Source organism: Somniosus microcephalus, chromosome 4, assembly GCF_052327205.1.
Source record: "Somniosus microcephalus isolate GS21.2 chromosome 4, FLI_Smic_1.0, whole genome shotgun sequence".
In the NCBI taxonomy this organism is placed as follows: Eukaryota; Metazoa; Chordata; class Chondrichthyes; order Squaliformes; family Somniosidae; genus Somniosus; species Somniosus microcephalus.
The window spans coordinates 102,985,919-102,999,960 of NC_140990.1; the positions used below are offsets into that span (position 1 = coordinate 102,985,919).

Consider the following 14,042-nt stretch of genomic DNA (forward strand, 5'->3'; position numbering starts at 1 on the left):
TTTTAATAATGGGGCCTGGGGCCGCACACGGGGTGCGCCCGCTCCCTGAGCTCGGGGTGTGAGCGGCCCGCGTCCCCCCGGGGTTCATGAACCCGCTCCCTGAGCTCGGGGTGTGAGCGGCCCGCGTCCCCCCGGGGTTCATGAACCCGCTCCCTGAGCTCGGGGTGTGAGCGGCCCGCGTCCCCCCGGGGTTCATGAACCCGCTCCCTGAGCTCTCTCACCCGATGTGTCAGCGGCTACTGCCAAGGCCCGCATATGCTCAGCTCACACTGCCCGGGTGATTGACGGGAGCTCCGGACCAAAAGGAAGAGCGAGGCGGGCCTGGAGGACCGAGCGGGCGGCGGGTCCTCCTACCAATCGGAGTGTGTGAGGGGCGGGGCTTGACCTTTAAACCTGAACAACGGTAGGTGAGCTGAGCATGCGCGGGAGAGACTGATTGTTGAGCAGTGTGAGCTGAGCATGCGCGGGTGACGAGGCTGCAGCAGGTCAGAGGGCGGCGGGTTAATGAACCCCGGGGGGGACGCGGGCTTCACACACCCCGAGTGCGGCCCTAGGCCCGATTATAAGAGCGGTGAACATTATCCGCCCCCACCCGTGGGTTCCCGTTTCACTCCGGTCCGAACCTCAACAAAGCGCCAAACTCCGGGACAGACAGGAAGTGAGTCAGGGAGCGTCTGTAAATGGAAGAGAAATGCTGACTGGACAGGGAGCGTCTGTAAATGGAGGCGAAATGGTGACTGGTCAGGGAGTGTCTGTAAATGGAGGTGAAATGGTGACTGGTCAGGTAGCGTCTGTAAATGAAGGAGAAATGGGGACTGGTCAGGGAGCGTCTGTAAATGGAGGAGAAATGGTGACTGGTCAGGGAATGTCCGTAAATGAAGGAGAAATGGTGATTGGTCAGGGAGCATCTGTAAATGGAGGTGAAATGGAGAATGATCAGGGAGCGTCTATAAATGGAGGAGAAATGGAGACTAGTCAGGGAGCGTCCTTCAGCTAAACTGAGAAATATTACACAGGGACAGTTTATAGGGAGGGACCGAGTGTGGGAAAGGGGGTTTTAGAAGTCCGGAATTAAAATGAAAATATTGTCAAAATGAAAATATTGTCATGATTAAATTAGATTTAGAATGAAATTCTAAACACAAGACAGATTTTCTTTATTTCATATACATTTGACCCATTGAGTGTTTCCAGCATTTTCTGTTATTTCAGATTTCCAGCATTCACAGTATTTTGCTATTGTATGTTTACATAGAGGCTGCTAGATTCTGAATTAAAAGACTAACTGCCCAGAAACTCTTAAATTGAAGCTTTTTTCAATTCCTCCTTGGCCTCGCCCCTCCTGATCTCTGTAACCTCCTCCAGCCCTAAAACCCTCCCAGATTGCTGCGCTCCTCTAATTCTGGCCTCTTGCATGTCCCCAGTTTTAATCGCTCCACTATTGGCGGCCGTGCCTTCAGCTACTGGGCCCTAAGCTCTGGAATTCGTTCCCCCAAACTCCCCGACTCACCCCTTTTAAGCCGCTCCTTAAAACCTACCTCTTTTGCGCTAATATCAATTTATGTGGTTTGGTGTCAAATTTTGTTTGATAACGCCCCTGTGATGTGAAGCACCTTGGGACATGTTATTATGTTAAAGCTGCTACATAAATAAGAACATAAGAAATAGGAGCAGGAGTAGGCCAATTGGCCCCTCGAGCCTGCTCCGCCATTCAATAAGATCATGGTTGATCTGATCCTAACCGCCAATCCACTATGACAGGACTATCTCCTGAATCTACCAGAATTAGACACACGAAACAGGAGCAGGATCAGGCTACACGGCCCCTGGGCCCGCTCCGCTTCCCACAGGGCCATGACCGATCCGCACCTAAACTCATGTCCAAATTCCTGCCCGCTCCCCGTAACCCTTAATTCCCTTTTCTTCTAGGAAACTGTCTATTTCTGTTTTAAATTTATGTAATGATGTAGCTTCGACAGCTTTTTGGGGCAGCATATTCCATGGACCTACCACCCTCTGAGTGAAGTAGTTCCTCCTCATCTCAGTTTTGAAAGAGCAGCCCCTTATTCTAAGACTATGCCCCCTAGTTCTAGTTTCACCCATCATCTGGAACATCCTCCCCGCATCCACCCGATCCAACCCCTTCACAATCTTATATGTTTCAATAAGATCGCCTCTCATTCTTCTGAACTCCAATGAGTAGAGTCCCAATCTACTCAACCTCTCCTCATATGTCCATCCCCTCATCCCCGGGATTAACCGAGTGAACCTTCTTTGTACTGACTCGAGAGCAAGTATGTCCTTTCTTAAGTATGGACACCAAAACTGTATGCAGTATTCCAGGTGCGGTCTCACCAATACCTTGTACAACTGAAGCAATACCTCCCTATTTTTATATTCTATCCCCCTAGCACTGAAAGCCAACATTCCATTGGCCTTCTTAATCACTTGCTGCACCTGCATACTAACCTTTTGAGTTTCGTGCACCAGGACCCCCAGATCCCTTTGTACTTCAGTACTTTCCAGTTTCTTGCCATTAAGATAATAACTTGCTCTACGATTTTTCCTGCCAAAGTGCATAACCTCACACTTTCTAGTATGGTATTCCATCTGCCAAGTCTCTGCCCACTTACTTAGCCTGTCTATGTTCCCTTGCAGGTTTTTTATGTCCTCCTCTCTCACTACTTTCCCTCCCATCTTAGTATCATCTGCAAACTTTGATATGTTACACTCGGTCCCCTCCTCCAAATCGTTAATATAGATTGTAAAGAGTTGGGGACCCAGCACTGACCCCTGCGGAACACCACTGGTTACTGATTGCCAGTCTGAGAATGAACCATTTATCCCAACTCTCTGCCTTCTGTTAGATAGCCAATCCTCTATCCATGCCAGAATATTACCCCCAATCCCGTGATTTTTTATCTTAAGCAATAATCTTTTGTGTGGCACCTTGTCAAATGCCTTTTGGAAGTCTAAATACACTACGTCCACTGGTTCACCTTTATCCACCCTATATGTTACTTCCTCAAAGAACTCCAGCAAATTTGTCAAACATGACTTCCCCTTCATAAAACCATGCTGACTTTGTCTTATTAAACTATGATTATCCAAATGTCCTGTTACTGTCTCCTTAATAGTGGACTCCAAAATGTTACCTACCACAGATGTTAGGCTAACCGGTCTATAGTTTCCAGCCTTCTGTCTACTGCCCTTTTTAAATAAGGGTGTTACATTAGCAGTTTTCCAGTCTGCTGGGACCTTTGCTGAGTCCAGGGAGTTTTGGAAGATTATTACCAATGCATCCACAATCCCTACCGCCACTTCCCTCAAGACCCTTGGATGTAAGCCATCAGGTCCAGGCGATTTATCCGCCTTGAGTCCCATTATTTTACCGAGTACCACTTCCTTAGTGATTTTGATCGTGTTTATCTCCTCCCCCACTATAGCCCCCTGCTTGTCCAGTGTTGGGATATTCTTGGTGTCCTCTACTGTAAAGACTGATACAAAATATTCATTCAGTGTTTTTGCCATCTCCATATTTCCCACCATTAATTTCCCAGTCTCATCCTCTAAGGGACCAACATTTACTTTAGCCACCCATTTTCTTTTTATATAACTATAAAAACTCTTACTATCTGTTTTTATATTTTTTGCTAATTTACTTTCATAATCTATCTTCCCTTTCCTAATCAATCTTTTTGTTATTTTTTGCTGTCTTTTAAAGTTTTCCCAATCCTCTATCCTCCCACTAGATTTGGCTACCTTATATGCCCTTGTTTTTAGTCGAATACTATCCTTAATTTCTTTACTTAGCCACGGATGGCTGTCTTTTCTTTTACACCCTTTTCTTCTCAGTGGAATATACTTTTTTTGGAAGTTGTAAAATAACTCCTTAAATGTACACCACTGATCATGTATCGTCTTACCCTTTAATCTATTTTCCCAATCCACTTTGCTCCAATTCTGCTCTCATACCTTCATAGTCTCCTTTATTCAAGCTTAGCATGCTTGTTTGAGATACAACCTCCTCACCCTCTAATTGAACATGGAATTCAACCATGTTATGGTCACTCATTCCAAGGGGATCCTTTACTAGGACATTTTTAATTAATCCTGTCTCGTTACACAGGACCAGATCTAAGGTTGCTTGCCCCCTGGTCGGTTCAGTTACATACTGCTCAAGAAACCCATCCCTAATACACTCAATGAACTCATCCTCAAGGCAGTTGTTGTTATTCTCTACACAGAGACCTTCCCTGTTGGAGATGTCCATAAACATCATTCTGCTGTTTAGGCAACGGGCAAAGCCATCTGTCTTAACTATCAATTTAAGAAGTTTATAGTTCCAATTAACTCCTGAGGCACAACACTCAATTGTGGGAAGAAAATATACTGAAGGAGCTGTTAGTTACAAAAACAATCTGCCAAGCCTATGTCTACGGAAGATCGAGTTAGAGCGAGCACATCTGTAAAAGGAATGCAGCTGGAAGTAATATTCCTTGCAGTTCGATGGAGGCCCTTTGTTAGTTCATTAATTGTAAGATTAGTTTGAGGTTGTTTGTTCTGTAACTTTCCTTCAGCAGGATGATCTGATTGACAGATGTAACAAGAATCACGCAGGCTCTATTTTTCAGGCCTTAACAGAGGGGCAGTTAGCAGCTTGGTTGAGAGTCCGTACCCCGGGGATAAGAAAGCTGACTGCTGCAGTCAAGGTGGAACATCTTGTGGTGCCTCCCAGATCTGCTAACTATCAGTCTGCTCAGTTGGTGGACACTGCCTGTCAGAAGAACTTTACTACACAACTATAACATTGTATGAATATCATAATTAGTATTTGTTTGTAGAATCTGTGATATGAGGAAAATTTTCACAGCGGGGAGTAACCATATATGTGTTCTGTGTGTAGATGAGGCTTCAACCGATCGTCCAACCTGGAGAGACACAAGGACACTCGCACCATGGAGAAACCGTGGGAATGTGGAGACTGGGAAGGGATTCTCTTGCCCATCTGAGTTGGAAATTCATTGGCGCAGTCACACCGGGGAGGGACTATTCACCTGCTCCATGTGTAGGAAGGGATTCACTCATTCAAGGAACCTCACTGTACACCAGCGTATTCACACCAGGGAGAGGCCTTTCACCTGCTCCGTGTGTGGGAAGGGATTCACTCGTTCATCCCACCTCACTACACACCAGCTTGTTCACACTGATGATGGATCTTTTAAATGCTCTGACTGTGAGAAGAGCTTTAAAAGCAGAAATTATTTGCTGGCACACCAACGCACTCACACAGAGGAAAGGCCATTCACCTGCTCCGTGTGTGCAAAGGGATTTGCTCGTTCATTCAACCTGCTGGCACACCAACGCCCTCAGAGCGGGGAGAGGCCATTCACCTGCACCGTTTGTGGAAAGAGTCATCCAGCCTACTGACACACCAACGAGTTCACACTGGGGAGAGGCCATTCACCTGCACCGTTTGTGGAAAGAGTCATCCAGCCGACTGACACACCAACGAGTTCACACTGGGGAGAGGCCGTTCACCTGCACCGTTTGTGGAAAGAGTCATCCAGCCTACTGACACACCAGCGACTTCACAAGTGACTGCAGGGATTGGATTCTGCTATTATTGCTGCTGTTAATCACATTCAGGACATAGAAACATAGAAGATAGGAGCAAGAGTAGGCCATTCAGCCCCTCGAGCCTGCTCCGCCATTTAATGAGATCATGGCTGATCATCCAAATTCAGTACCCTGTCCCTGCTTTCTCCCCATATCCCTTGATCCCTTTAGCCTTAAGAAATATATCCAACTCCTTCTTGAATATATTTAATGATTGGCCTCAACTGCCTTGTGTGGTAGAGAATTCCACAGGTTCACCACTCTCTGGGTGAAGAAATTCATCCTCATCTCTGTCCTAAATGGCTTACCCCTTATCCTTAGACTGTGACTCCTGGTTCTGGACTCCCCCGCCATCGTGACTGAACCATGTTCATTCTGATAATTGGGGTTTGTTTCTGATGTTAATAACTCCCTAACTGGGCTGGAGTTTAATCTTCTGGATATATGCCAAATAAATCATCTTTGTTTCAAACACACAGTGTGTCGAGTCCTTGATTTCTCCAAGATAAGAGACTAATTGATGTCCTGTTACCGACTGCTCCATTTTTGGGCCTTTTCTCCTTTCTAACTAGATCATTTCAGTTCTCATACCTTCGGTTACTCTCATGGACAAGTCCCAGCTCTGCATACATTCCAGAGTGCCTCTCCTAGCCTTGGTATCTAGGGAAGGTATCGGTAACATGCCCGGGATCACTAAACACAAAACCCAGTCTGTTAATCATTTTCAGCTACTGGGCTTAGCGTGTGACCCACAGCATCTCTCTCACCTTCGATGTGTGAATAGAGCATCACGCCTGCAAATCTGGTTTAGATTTAAATTAACTCAGGAAATGTATTTAACAGAAGATCAACAAGGAAACACATCATGGCCCAATAATCCAGCTCTACATTCTGTTATCTAACTCCTCGAGTGGACAAAATAAATAAAGATCCCAAATGTAAGGGCCCCTCGAATACTTTAATACCTTTAAAATCATGACCAGTTCCTCCTTATTCTAGAATTCCCCATCCGTGTGGGAGTTGATATTGGTCAGTTTGCTCAGATGGTTTGAGCATGGTGCTAATAACGCCAATGTCGTGGCTTCAATCCCCGTCCTGATGAGCTACGCTGTTTCGGCACGGGCTCGACGGGCTGAATGGCCTCCTTCTGTGCTGTAACCATTGATTCTATGGTCAAAATCTGCGAATTGGAAATTTCTCACTGATTTTTCTGATTCGAATTTCAAGCTGACCAGTTCCTTCACTCAGAGAATCTCCAAGGGGACTCTGATTTAAACACAGCTCTCCCCTCTTTTATATCTGGGATTAGCATTTACGAGAATTTGAATACCTGACTATTCAAATTTAAAAGGACCCATCAGTGATATACAGACTGAACCAATCACACAGCTCTGGGTCAGTTTGAAATATTCCTCTCTCCAGCCTGTAACCGATGTAACTTGTAACACTGAGGCTGAAATTCCACTGCCGTGCGCTGGGGGTGCAGGCAGTGCTAGGCACAGAGCGAGCAGCAAACCGGGTTCACAGAGGGCACGCTAGGTTTGCCCTTGACCTGGGTTTTACGATGAGCATATGCTGGGGCCCAAGCTCATTGACAATGCATGGATTCTAACCCTGGGACTGTACATGGGGATTTCAACCCTGGGACTGTACATGGGGATTCTAACCCTGGGACTGTACATGGGGATTCTAACCCTCGGACTGTACATGGGGATTCTAACCCTGGGACTGTACATGGGGATTCTAACACTGGGACTGTACATGGGGATTCTAACCCTGGGACTGTACATGGGGATTCTATCCCTGGGACTGTACATGGGGATTCTATCCCTGGGACTGTACATGGGGATTCTAACCCTGGGACTGTACATGGGGATTCTGTCCCTGGGACTGTACATGGGGATTCTAACCCTGGGACTGTACATGGGGATTCTGACCCTGGGACTGTGCATGGGGATTCTAACCCTGGGACTGTACATAGGGTTCTAACCCTGGGACTGTACATGGGGATTCTAACCCTGTGACTGTACATGGGGATTCTAACCCTGTGACTGTACATAGGGATTCTAACCCTGGGACTGTACATGGGGAATCTAACCCTGTGACCAGCGGGAGCAGCGAGGAGGAGCTCGGGAGAAAACCCGGCGACCAGCGAGGCCCGAGACCAGTCGGGAGCAGTGAGTCTGAGCCCAGTATAAAAACCGGAGAGAGGCGAGGCCCGAGACCAGTCGGGACCAGCGGGAGCAGCGAGGAGGAGCTCGGGAGAAAACCCGGCGACCAGCGAGGCCCGAGACCAGTCGGGAGCAGTGAGTCAGAGCCCGGTATAAAAACCGGAGAGAGGCGAGGCCCGAGACCAGTCGGGAGCAGCGAGGAGGAGCTCGGGAGAAAACCCGGCGACCAGCGAGGCCCGAGACCAGTCGGGAGCAGTGAGTCTGAGCCTGGTATAAAAACCGGAGAGAGGCGAGGCCCGAGACCAGTCGGGACCAGCGGGAGCAGCGAGGAGGAGCTCGGGAGAAAACCCGGCGACCAGCGAGGCCCGAGACCAGTCGGGAGCAGTGAGTCAGAGCCCGGTATAAAAACCGGAGAGAGGCGAGGCCCGAGACCAGTCGGGACCAGCGGGAGCAGCGAGGAGGAGCTCGGGAGAAAACCCGGCGACCAGCGAGGCCCGAGACCAGTCGGGAGCAGTGAGTCTGAGCCCGGTATAAAAACCGGAGAGAGGCGAGGCCCGAGACCAGTCGGGACCAGCGAGGAGGAGCTCGGGAGAAAACCCGGCGACCAGCGAGGCCCGAGACCAGTCGGGAGCAGTGAGTCAGAGCCCGGTATAAAAACCGGAGAGAGGCGAGGCCCGAGACCACAGCTGGGGCAGTCGGGAGAGCAGGAGGCCAGTAACTGCTGGGGCAGTCGGGAGAGCAGGAGGCCAGTAACTGGTGAGTTTAAAAGCTCACCTTTCGCGGGCTTTTTCTTTCACAGCTGGTGCAGTCGGGAGAGCAGGAGGCCAGTAACTCTTATATAGGTGGAGCTGTTGCTAAACCCGAAACACTACAGTGTAGTGTCTCCCACCCTTCCACCTCCTCTAACCTTTTAGGGGTTAGGGGAAGTTGAAAAGGTGGGTTCAATTTATTTTATTTCAGGAGCCTAACCTAGGTGGAAAAGGTTCCAGGACAGGAGGCGGCAGTGAAAATACAACACCAGAAAACAGGTAGGTGACTGGTTGGTGAGTACTTTCACAAACTTATTCTAAGTAGAATTCAATAATTAAGCTAAATCGTAGTAAATAAAAGGGTATTGTAAGGGTTAAGTCATGGAAGGGCAGCTCGGACCCGTGTCATGCTTCTCCTGTGCCATGTGGGAAATCAGGGACACTGTCCCTGACAACTATGTGTGCAGGAAGTGTGTCCAGCTGCAGCTCCTAGCAGACCGCATGGCGGCGCTGGAGCTGCGAATGGACTCACTCTGGAGCATACGCGATGCTGAGGATGTTGTGGATAGCACATTCAGTGAGTTGGTCACACCGCAGGTAAAGGCTAGCTCAGACAGTAAATGGGTGACCAAAAGGCAGGGTAAAGGCAGGAAGGTAGTGCAGGAGTCACCTGCGGTCATCTCCCTCCAAAACAGGTTTACCGTTTTGGGTACTGTTGGGGGAGATGACTTATCAGGGGAAGGCACCAGCAGCCAGGTTCAGGGCACCATGACTGGCTCTGCTGCACAGAAGGGCGGGAAAAAGAGGGATAGGGCTATAGTGATAGGGGATTCAATTGTAAGGGGGATAGATAGGAGTTTCTGTGGCCGAGACCGAGACTCCAAGATGGTATGTTGCCTCCCTGGTGCAAGGGTCAAGGATGTCTCGGAGCGGGTGCAGAGCATTCTGAAGGGGGAGGGGGATCAGCCAGTTGTCGTGGTACATGTAGGTACCAACGATGTAGGTAAAAAGAGGGAGGAGGTCCTACAAGCTGAATTTAGGGAGTTAGGAGCTAAATTGAAAAGTAGGACCTCAAAGGTAGTAATCTCTGGATTGCTACCAGTGCCACGAGCTAATAAGTTTAGAGAGAGTAAGATAGATAAGCTAAATACGTGGCTTGAGCAGTGGTGCAAGGGAGAGGGATTTAAATTCTTGAGGCATTGGAACCAGTTCTTGGGGAGGAGTGACCTGTACCAAGGGGACGGTCTACACCTGAACTGTGAGGGAGCCGATGTCCTCGGGGTAATATTTTCTAGGGCGGTTCGGGAGGATTTAAACTAATTTGGCAGGGGGATGGGAACCTAGGTAGTGGAAAAGAGGGAAGTCATATGAAGTCAGAAATAGATGGTAGAAAGGTGAGAAGCAATAAGCAAAGGAGAGAAACACAAAGGGCCAAACTAATTCATAATGAGAGTGTGAAAAAAGCAAGCCTGAAGGCTTTGTATCTTAATGCTAGAAGCATTAGGAACAAGGTGGATGAATTAGTTGTGGAAATAGAGGTAAACAAGTATGATTTGATTGGGATTACAGAAACGTGGCTGCAGGGTGGGCAAGGCTGGGAACTTAACATCCAGGGATATACAATATTTAGGAAGGATCGGCAAAAAGGTAGGGGAGGTGGGGTAGCATTGCTGGTAAAGGAGGGGATTAATGCAATGGAAAGGAAGGATATTAACTCGGATGAAACGGAATCTGTATGGGTAGAAATGAGAAATAGCAAGGGGAGGAAAACGTTAGTGGGTGTGATATATAGGCCTCCAAATAGTAATATGGAGGTGAGGGAAGGCATAAAAAGGGAAATTAGAGAAGCGTGCGATAAGAGCACAGCTGTCATCATGGGTGACTTTAATTTACATATTGATTGGACTACCCAAATTAGTAAAAATTCTGAGGAGGAGGAATTCCTGGAATGTTTTCGGGACGGTTATCTGGACCAATATGTCGAGGAGCCGACTCGAGATCAGGCCATTTTAGACTGGGTATTGTGCAATGAGAAGGGACTTATCAGCAATCTTCTTGTACGAGGCCCCTTGGGTCAGAGCGATCATAATATGATCGAGCTCTCAGTCGAGATGGAGAGTGAGGAAATTGAATCAGAGACTAAGGTCCAGAACTTAAATAAAGGGAATTACGAGGGTATGAGACGGGAATTGGGTAAGATTGATTGGGTGGTGTTTCTGGGGGGATTGACAGTGGATAGACAATGGCAAGCATTCAAAGATAGAATGGAAGAATTCCAGAACATGTTTATACCGGTTTGGCATAAAAATAAACCTAAAAAGGTGGCTCAACCGTGGATAACGAGGGAAATTAGGGACAGCATAAAATCAAAAAAAAGGGCATATCAACTGGCAAAAAAAAGCACCAGACCGGAAGATTGGGGGCAGTACAGGATACAGCAAAAGAGGACAAAGGGATTAATCAGGAAGGGGAAAATAGAATACGAAAGTAAACTTGCAGCAAACATAAAGACAGACTGCAAAAGCTTTTATCGGTATATCAGGAGGAAAAGACTGGTAAAATCCCAAGTCGGTCCCTTGCAGTCCGATTCGGGAGAATATATAATGGAGAATAAGGAAATGGCAGACCAATTAAACTCATACTTTGGTTCTGTATTCACAAAGGAGGACACAAATAACCTCCCAGGAATATCGGCAAACATAGGGACTAATGAGAGGGAGGAGCTGACAGAAATTAGTATCTCTAGGGATATGGTGTTGGGTAAGTTGAGGGGACTGAAGGCCGACAAATCCCCGGGGCCTGATAAACTACATCCTAGGGTACTTAAGGAGGTGGCCCTGGAGATAGCAGATGCTCTAAGGATCATCTTCCGGAACTCCATTGACTCGGGAACAGTACCCGTGGATTGGAGGGTAGCTAATGTTACCCCAATATTTAAAAAGGGGGGTAGAGAGAAAGCAGGGAATTATAGACCAGTAAGCCTTACATCGGTTGTGGGCAAAATGCTAGAGTCCATTATTAAGGATAAAATAGCGGAGCACTTGACAAATGGGGAAAGGATCGGACAGAGTCAACATGGATTTACAAAGGGTAAATCGTGTTTGACTAATCTGGAATTTTTTGAGGAAGTAACTGGTAAAATAGATGGGGGAGAGCCAGTGGATGTGGTGTACCTTGACTTCCAGAAAGCCTTCGATAAGGTTCCACACAAAAGATTATCATGCAAAATTAAGGCTCATGGGATTGGGGGCAAAGTATTAACGTGGATAGAGAACTGGCTGGCGGATAGAAAACAGAGAGTTGGAATAAACGGCTCGTTTTCGGAGTGGCAGGCAGTGACCAGCGGGGTGCCGCAAGGATCTGTCCTGGGACCCCAGCTGTTCACAATATATATAAATGATCTGGATCAGGGAATTGGATGCAATATTTCCAAATTCGCTGACGACACTAAACTAGGAGGAGGGGTGGGCTCTGATGAGGATGTCAGGAGGCTACAGTGCGATTTGGACAGGTTGGGGGAATGGGCGGATACGTGGCAGATGCACTATAATGTGGATAAATGCGAGGTTATCCACTTTGGGGGTAAAAACAGGAGGGTAGATTATTATCTAAATGGCAATAGATTGGGAGATGGGGAAGTGCAGAGGGACCTGGGTGTTCTTGTGCACCAGTCACTGAAGGAGAGCATGCAGGTGCAACAGGCGATTAAGAAGGCAAATGGTATGTTGGCCTTCATATCAAGGGGGTTCGAGTATAGGAATAGGGATACCTTACTACAGCTGTACAAGGTGCTGGTGAGACCGCATCTGGAGTATTGTGTACAGTTTTGGTCGCCCCATCTGCGGAAGGATGTTCTTGCCATGGAAAGAGTGCAACGGCGATTCACCAGGCTGATACCTGGAATGGCGGGAATGACCTACGAGGAGAGATTGAATAGTTTGGGCTTGTACTCACTGGAGTTTAGAAGATTGAGAGGGGATCTCATCGAAACATATAAAATTATGGCAGGCCTGGACAGGCTGAATTCAGAGAGAATGTTTCCAATGGCAGGGGAGCACAGAACCAGGGGCCACAGTCTAAAAATAGCGGGCAAATCATTTAAAACAGAGATGAGGAAGAATTTCTTCACTCAAAGAGTGGTGAGCCTGTGGAATTCCCTGCCACAGAGGGCTGTGAAGGCTAATTCAATAAATATTTTCAAGAGAGAATTGGATATATTTCTGAAGGCTAAGGGGATTAAGGGTTACGGAGAAAAGGCGGGGACGGGGTACTGAACTGGTAAGATCAGCTAAGATCTCAGACGAAGATCAGCCATGATCTCATTGAATGGCGGAGCAGGCTCGAAGGGCCGAATGGCCTACTCCTGTTCCTATCTCTATGTTTCTATGTATATGGGAATTCCAACCCTGGGACTGTACACGGGGATTCCAACCCTGGGACTGTACACGGGGATTCTAACCCTGGGACTGTACATGGGGATTCTAACCCTGGGACTGTACATGGGGATTCTAACCCTGGGACTGTACATGGGGATTCTAACCCTGGGACTGTACATGGGGATTCTAACCCTGGGACTGTACATGGGGATTCTAACCCTGGGACTGTACATGGGGATTCTAACCCTGGGACTGTACATGGGGATTCTAACCCTGGGACTGTACATGGGGATTCTAACCCTGGGACTGTACATGGGGATTCCAGCCCTGGGACTGAACATGGGGATTCTAACCCTGGGACTGTACATGGGGATTCTAACCCTGGGACTTTACATGGGGATTCCAACCCTGGGACTATACCTGGGGATTCTAACCGTGGGACTGTACATGGGGATTCTAATCCTGGGACTGCACATGGGAATTCTAACCCTGGGACTGCACATGGGGATTCCAGCCCTGGGACTGTACATGGGGATTCTAACCCTGGGAATGTACATGGGGATTCTAACCCTGGGACTGTAGATGGGGATTCTAACCCTGGGACTGTACATGGGGATTCTAACCCTGGGACTATACATGGGGATTCTAAACCTGGGACTGTACATGGGGATTCTAACCCTGGGACTGTACATGGGGATTCCAGCCCTGGGACTGTACATGGGGATTCCAACCCTGGGACTGCACATGGGGATTCCAGCCCTGGGACTGTACATGGGCATTCCAACCCTGGGACTGTACCTGGGGATTCCAACCCTGGGACTGTACATGGGGATTCTAACCCTCGGACTGTACATGGGGATTCTAACCCTGGGACTGTACATGGGGATTCTAACCCTGGGACTGTACATGGGGATTCTAACCCTGGGACTGTACATGGGGATTCCAACCCTGGGACTGTACCTGGGGATTCCAACCCTGGGACTGTACATGGGCATTCCAACCCTGGGACTGTACCTGGGGATTCCAACCCTGGGACTGTACATGGGAATTCTAACCCTCGGACTGCACATGGGGATTCTAACCCTGGGACTGTACATGGGGATTCTAAACCTGGGACTGTACATGGG

The 14,042-nt window shown here is 48.0% G+C and overlaps 1 protein-coding gene across 2 annotated transcripts; it reads left to right on the forward strand.

Annotated features, from left to right (window-relative positions):
• Positions 1-491: 491 nt before the first annotated feature.
• Positions 492-6,095, forward strand: LOC147119622 (uncharacterized). 2 transcript variants are annotated; one of them, XM_085985179.1, is made up of 2 exons: positions 492-733; positions 4,907-6,095. In XM_085985179.1, the coding sequence occupies exons 1-2, from the start codon at positions 505-507 to the stop codon at positions 5,428-5,430; spliced, it is 753 nt and encodes a 250-aa protein (XP_085841305.1). In that variant the 5' UTR covers positions 492-504; the 3' UTR covers positions 5,431-6,095. The 2 variants fall into 2 exon arrangements, with proteins under 2 accessions (XP_085841305.1, XP_085841306.1); XM_085985180.1 differs by having other exon boundaries at positions 492-658.
• The last annotated feature ends 7,947 nt before the right edge of the window (positions 6,096-14,042 follow it).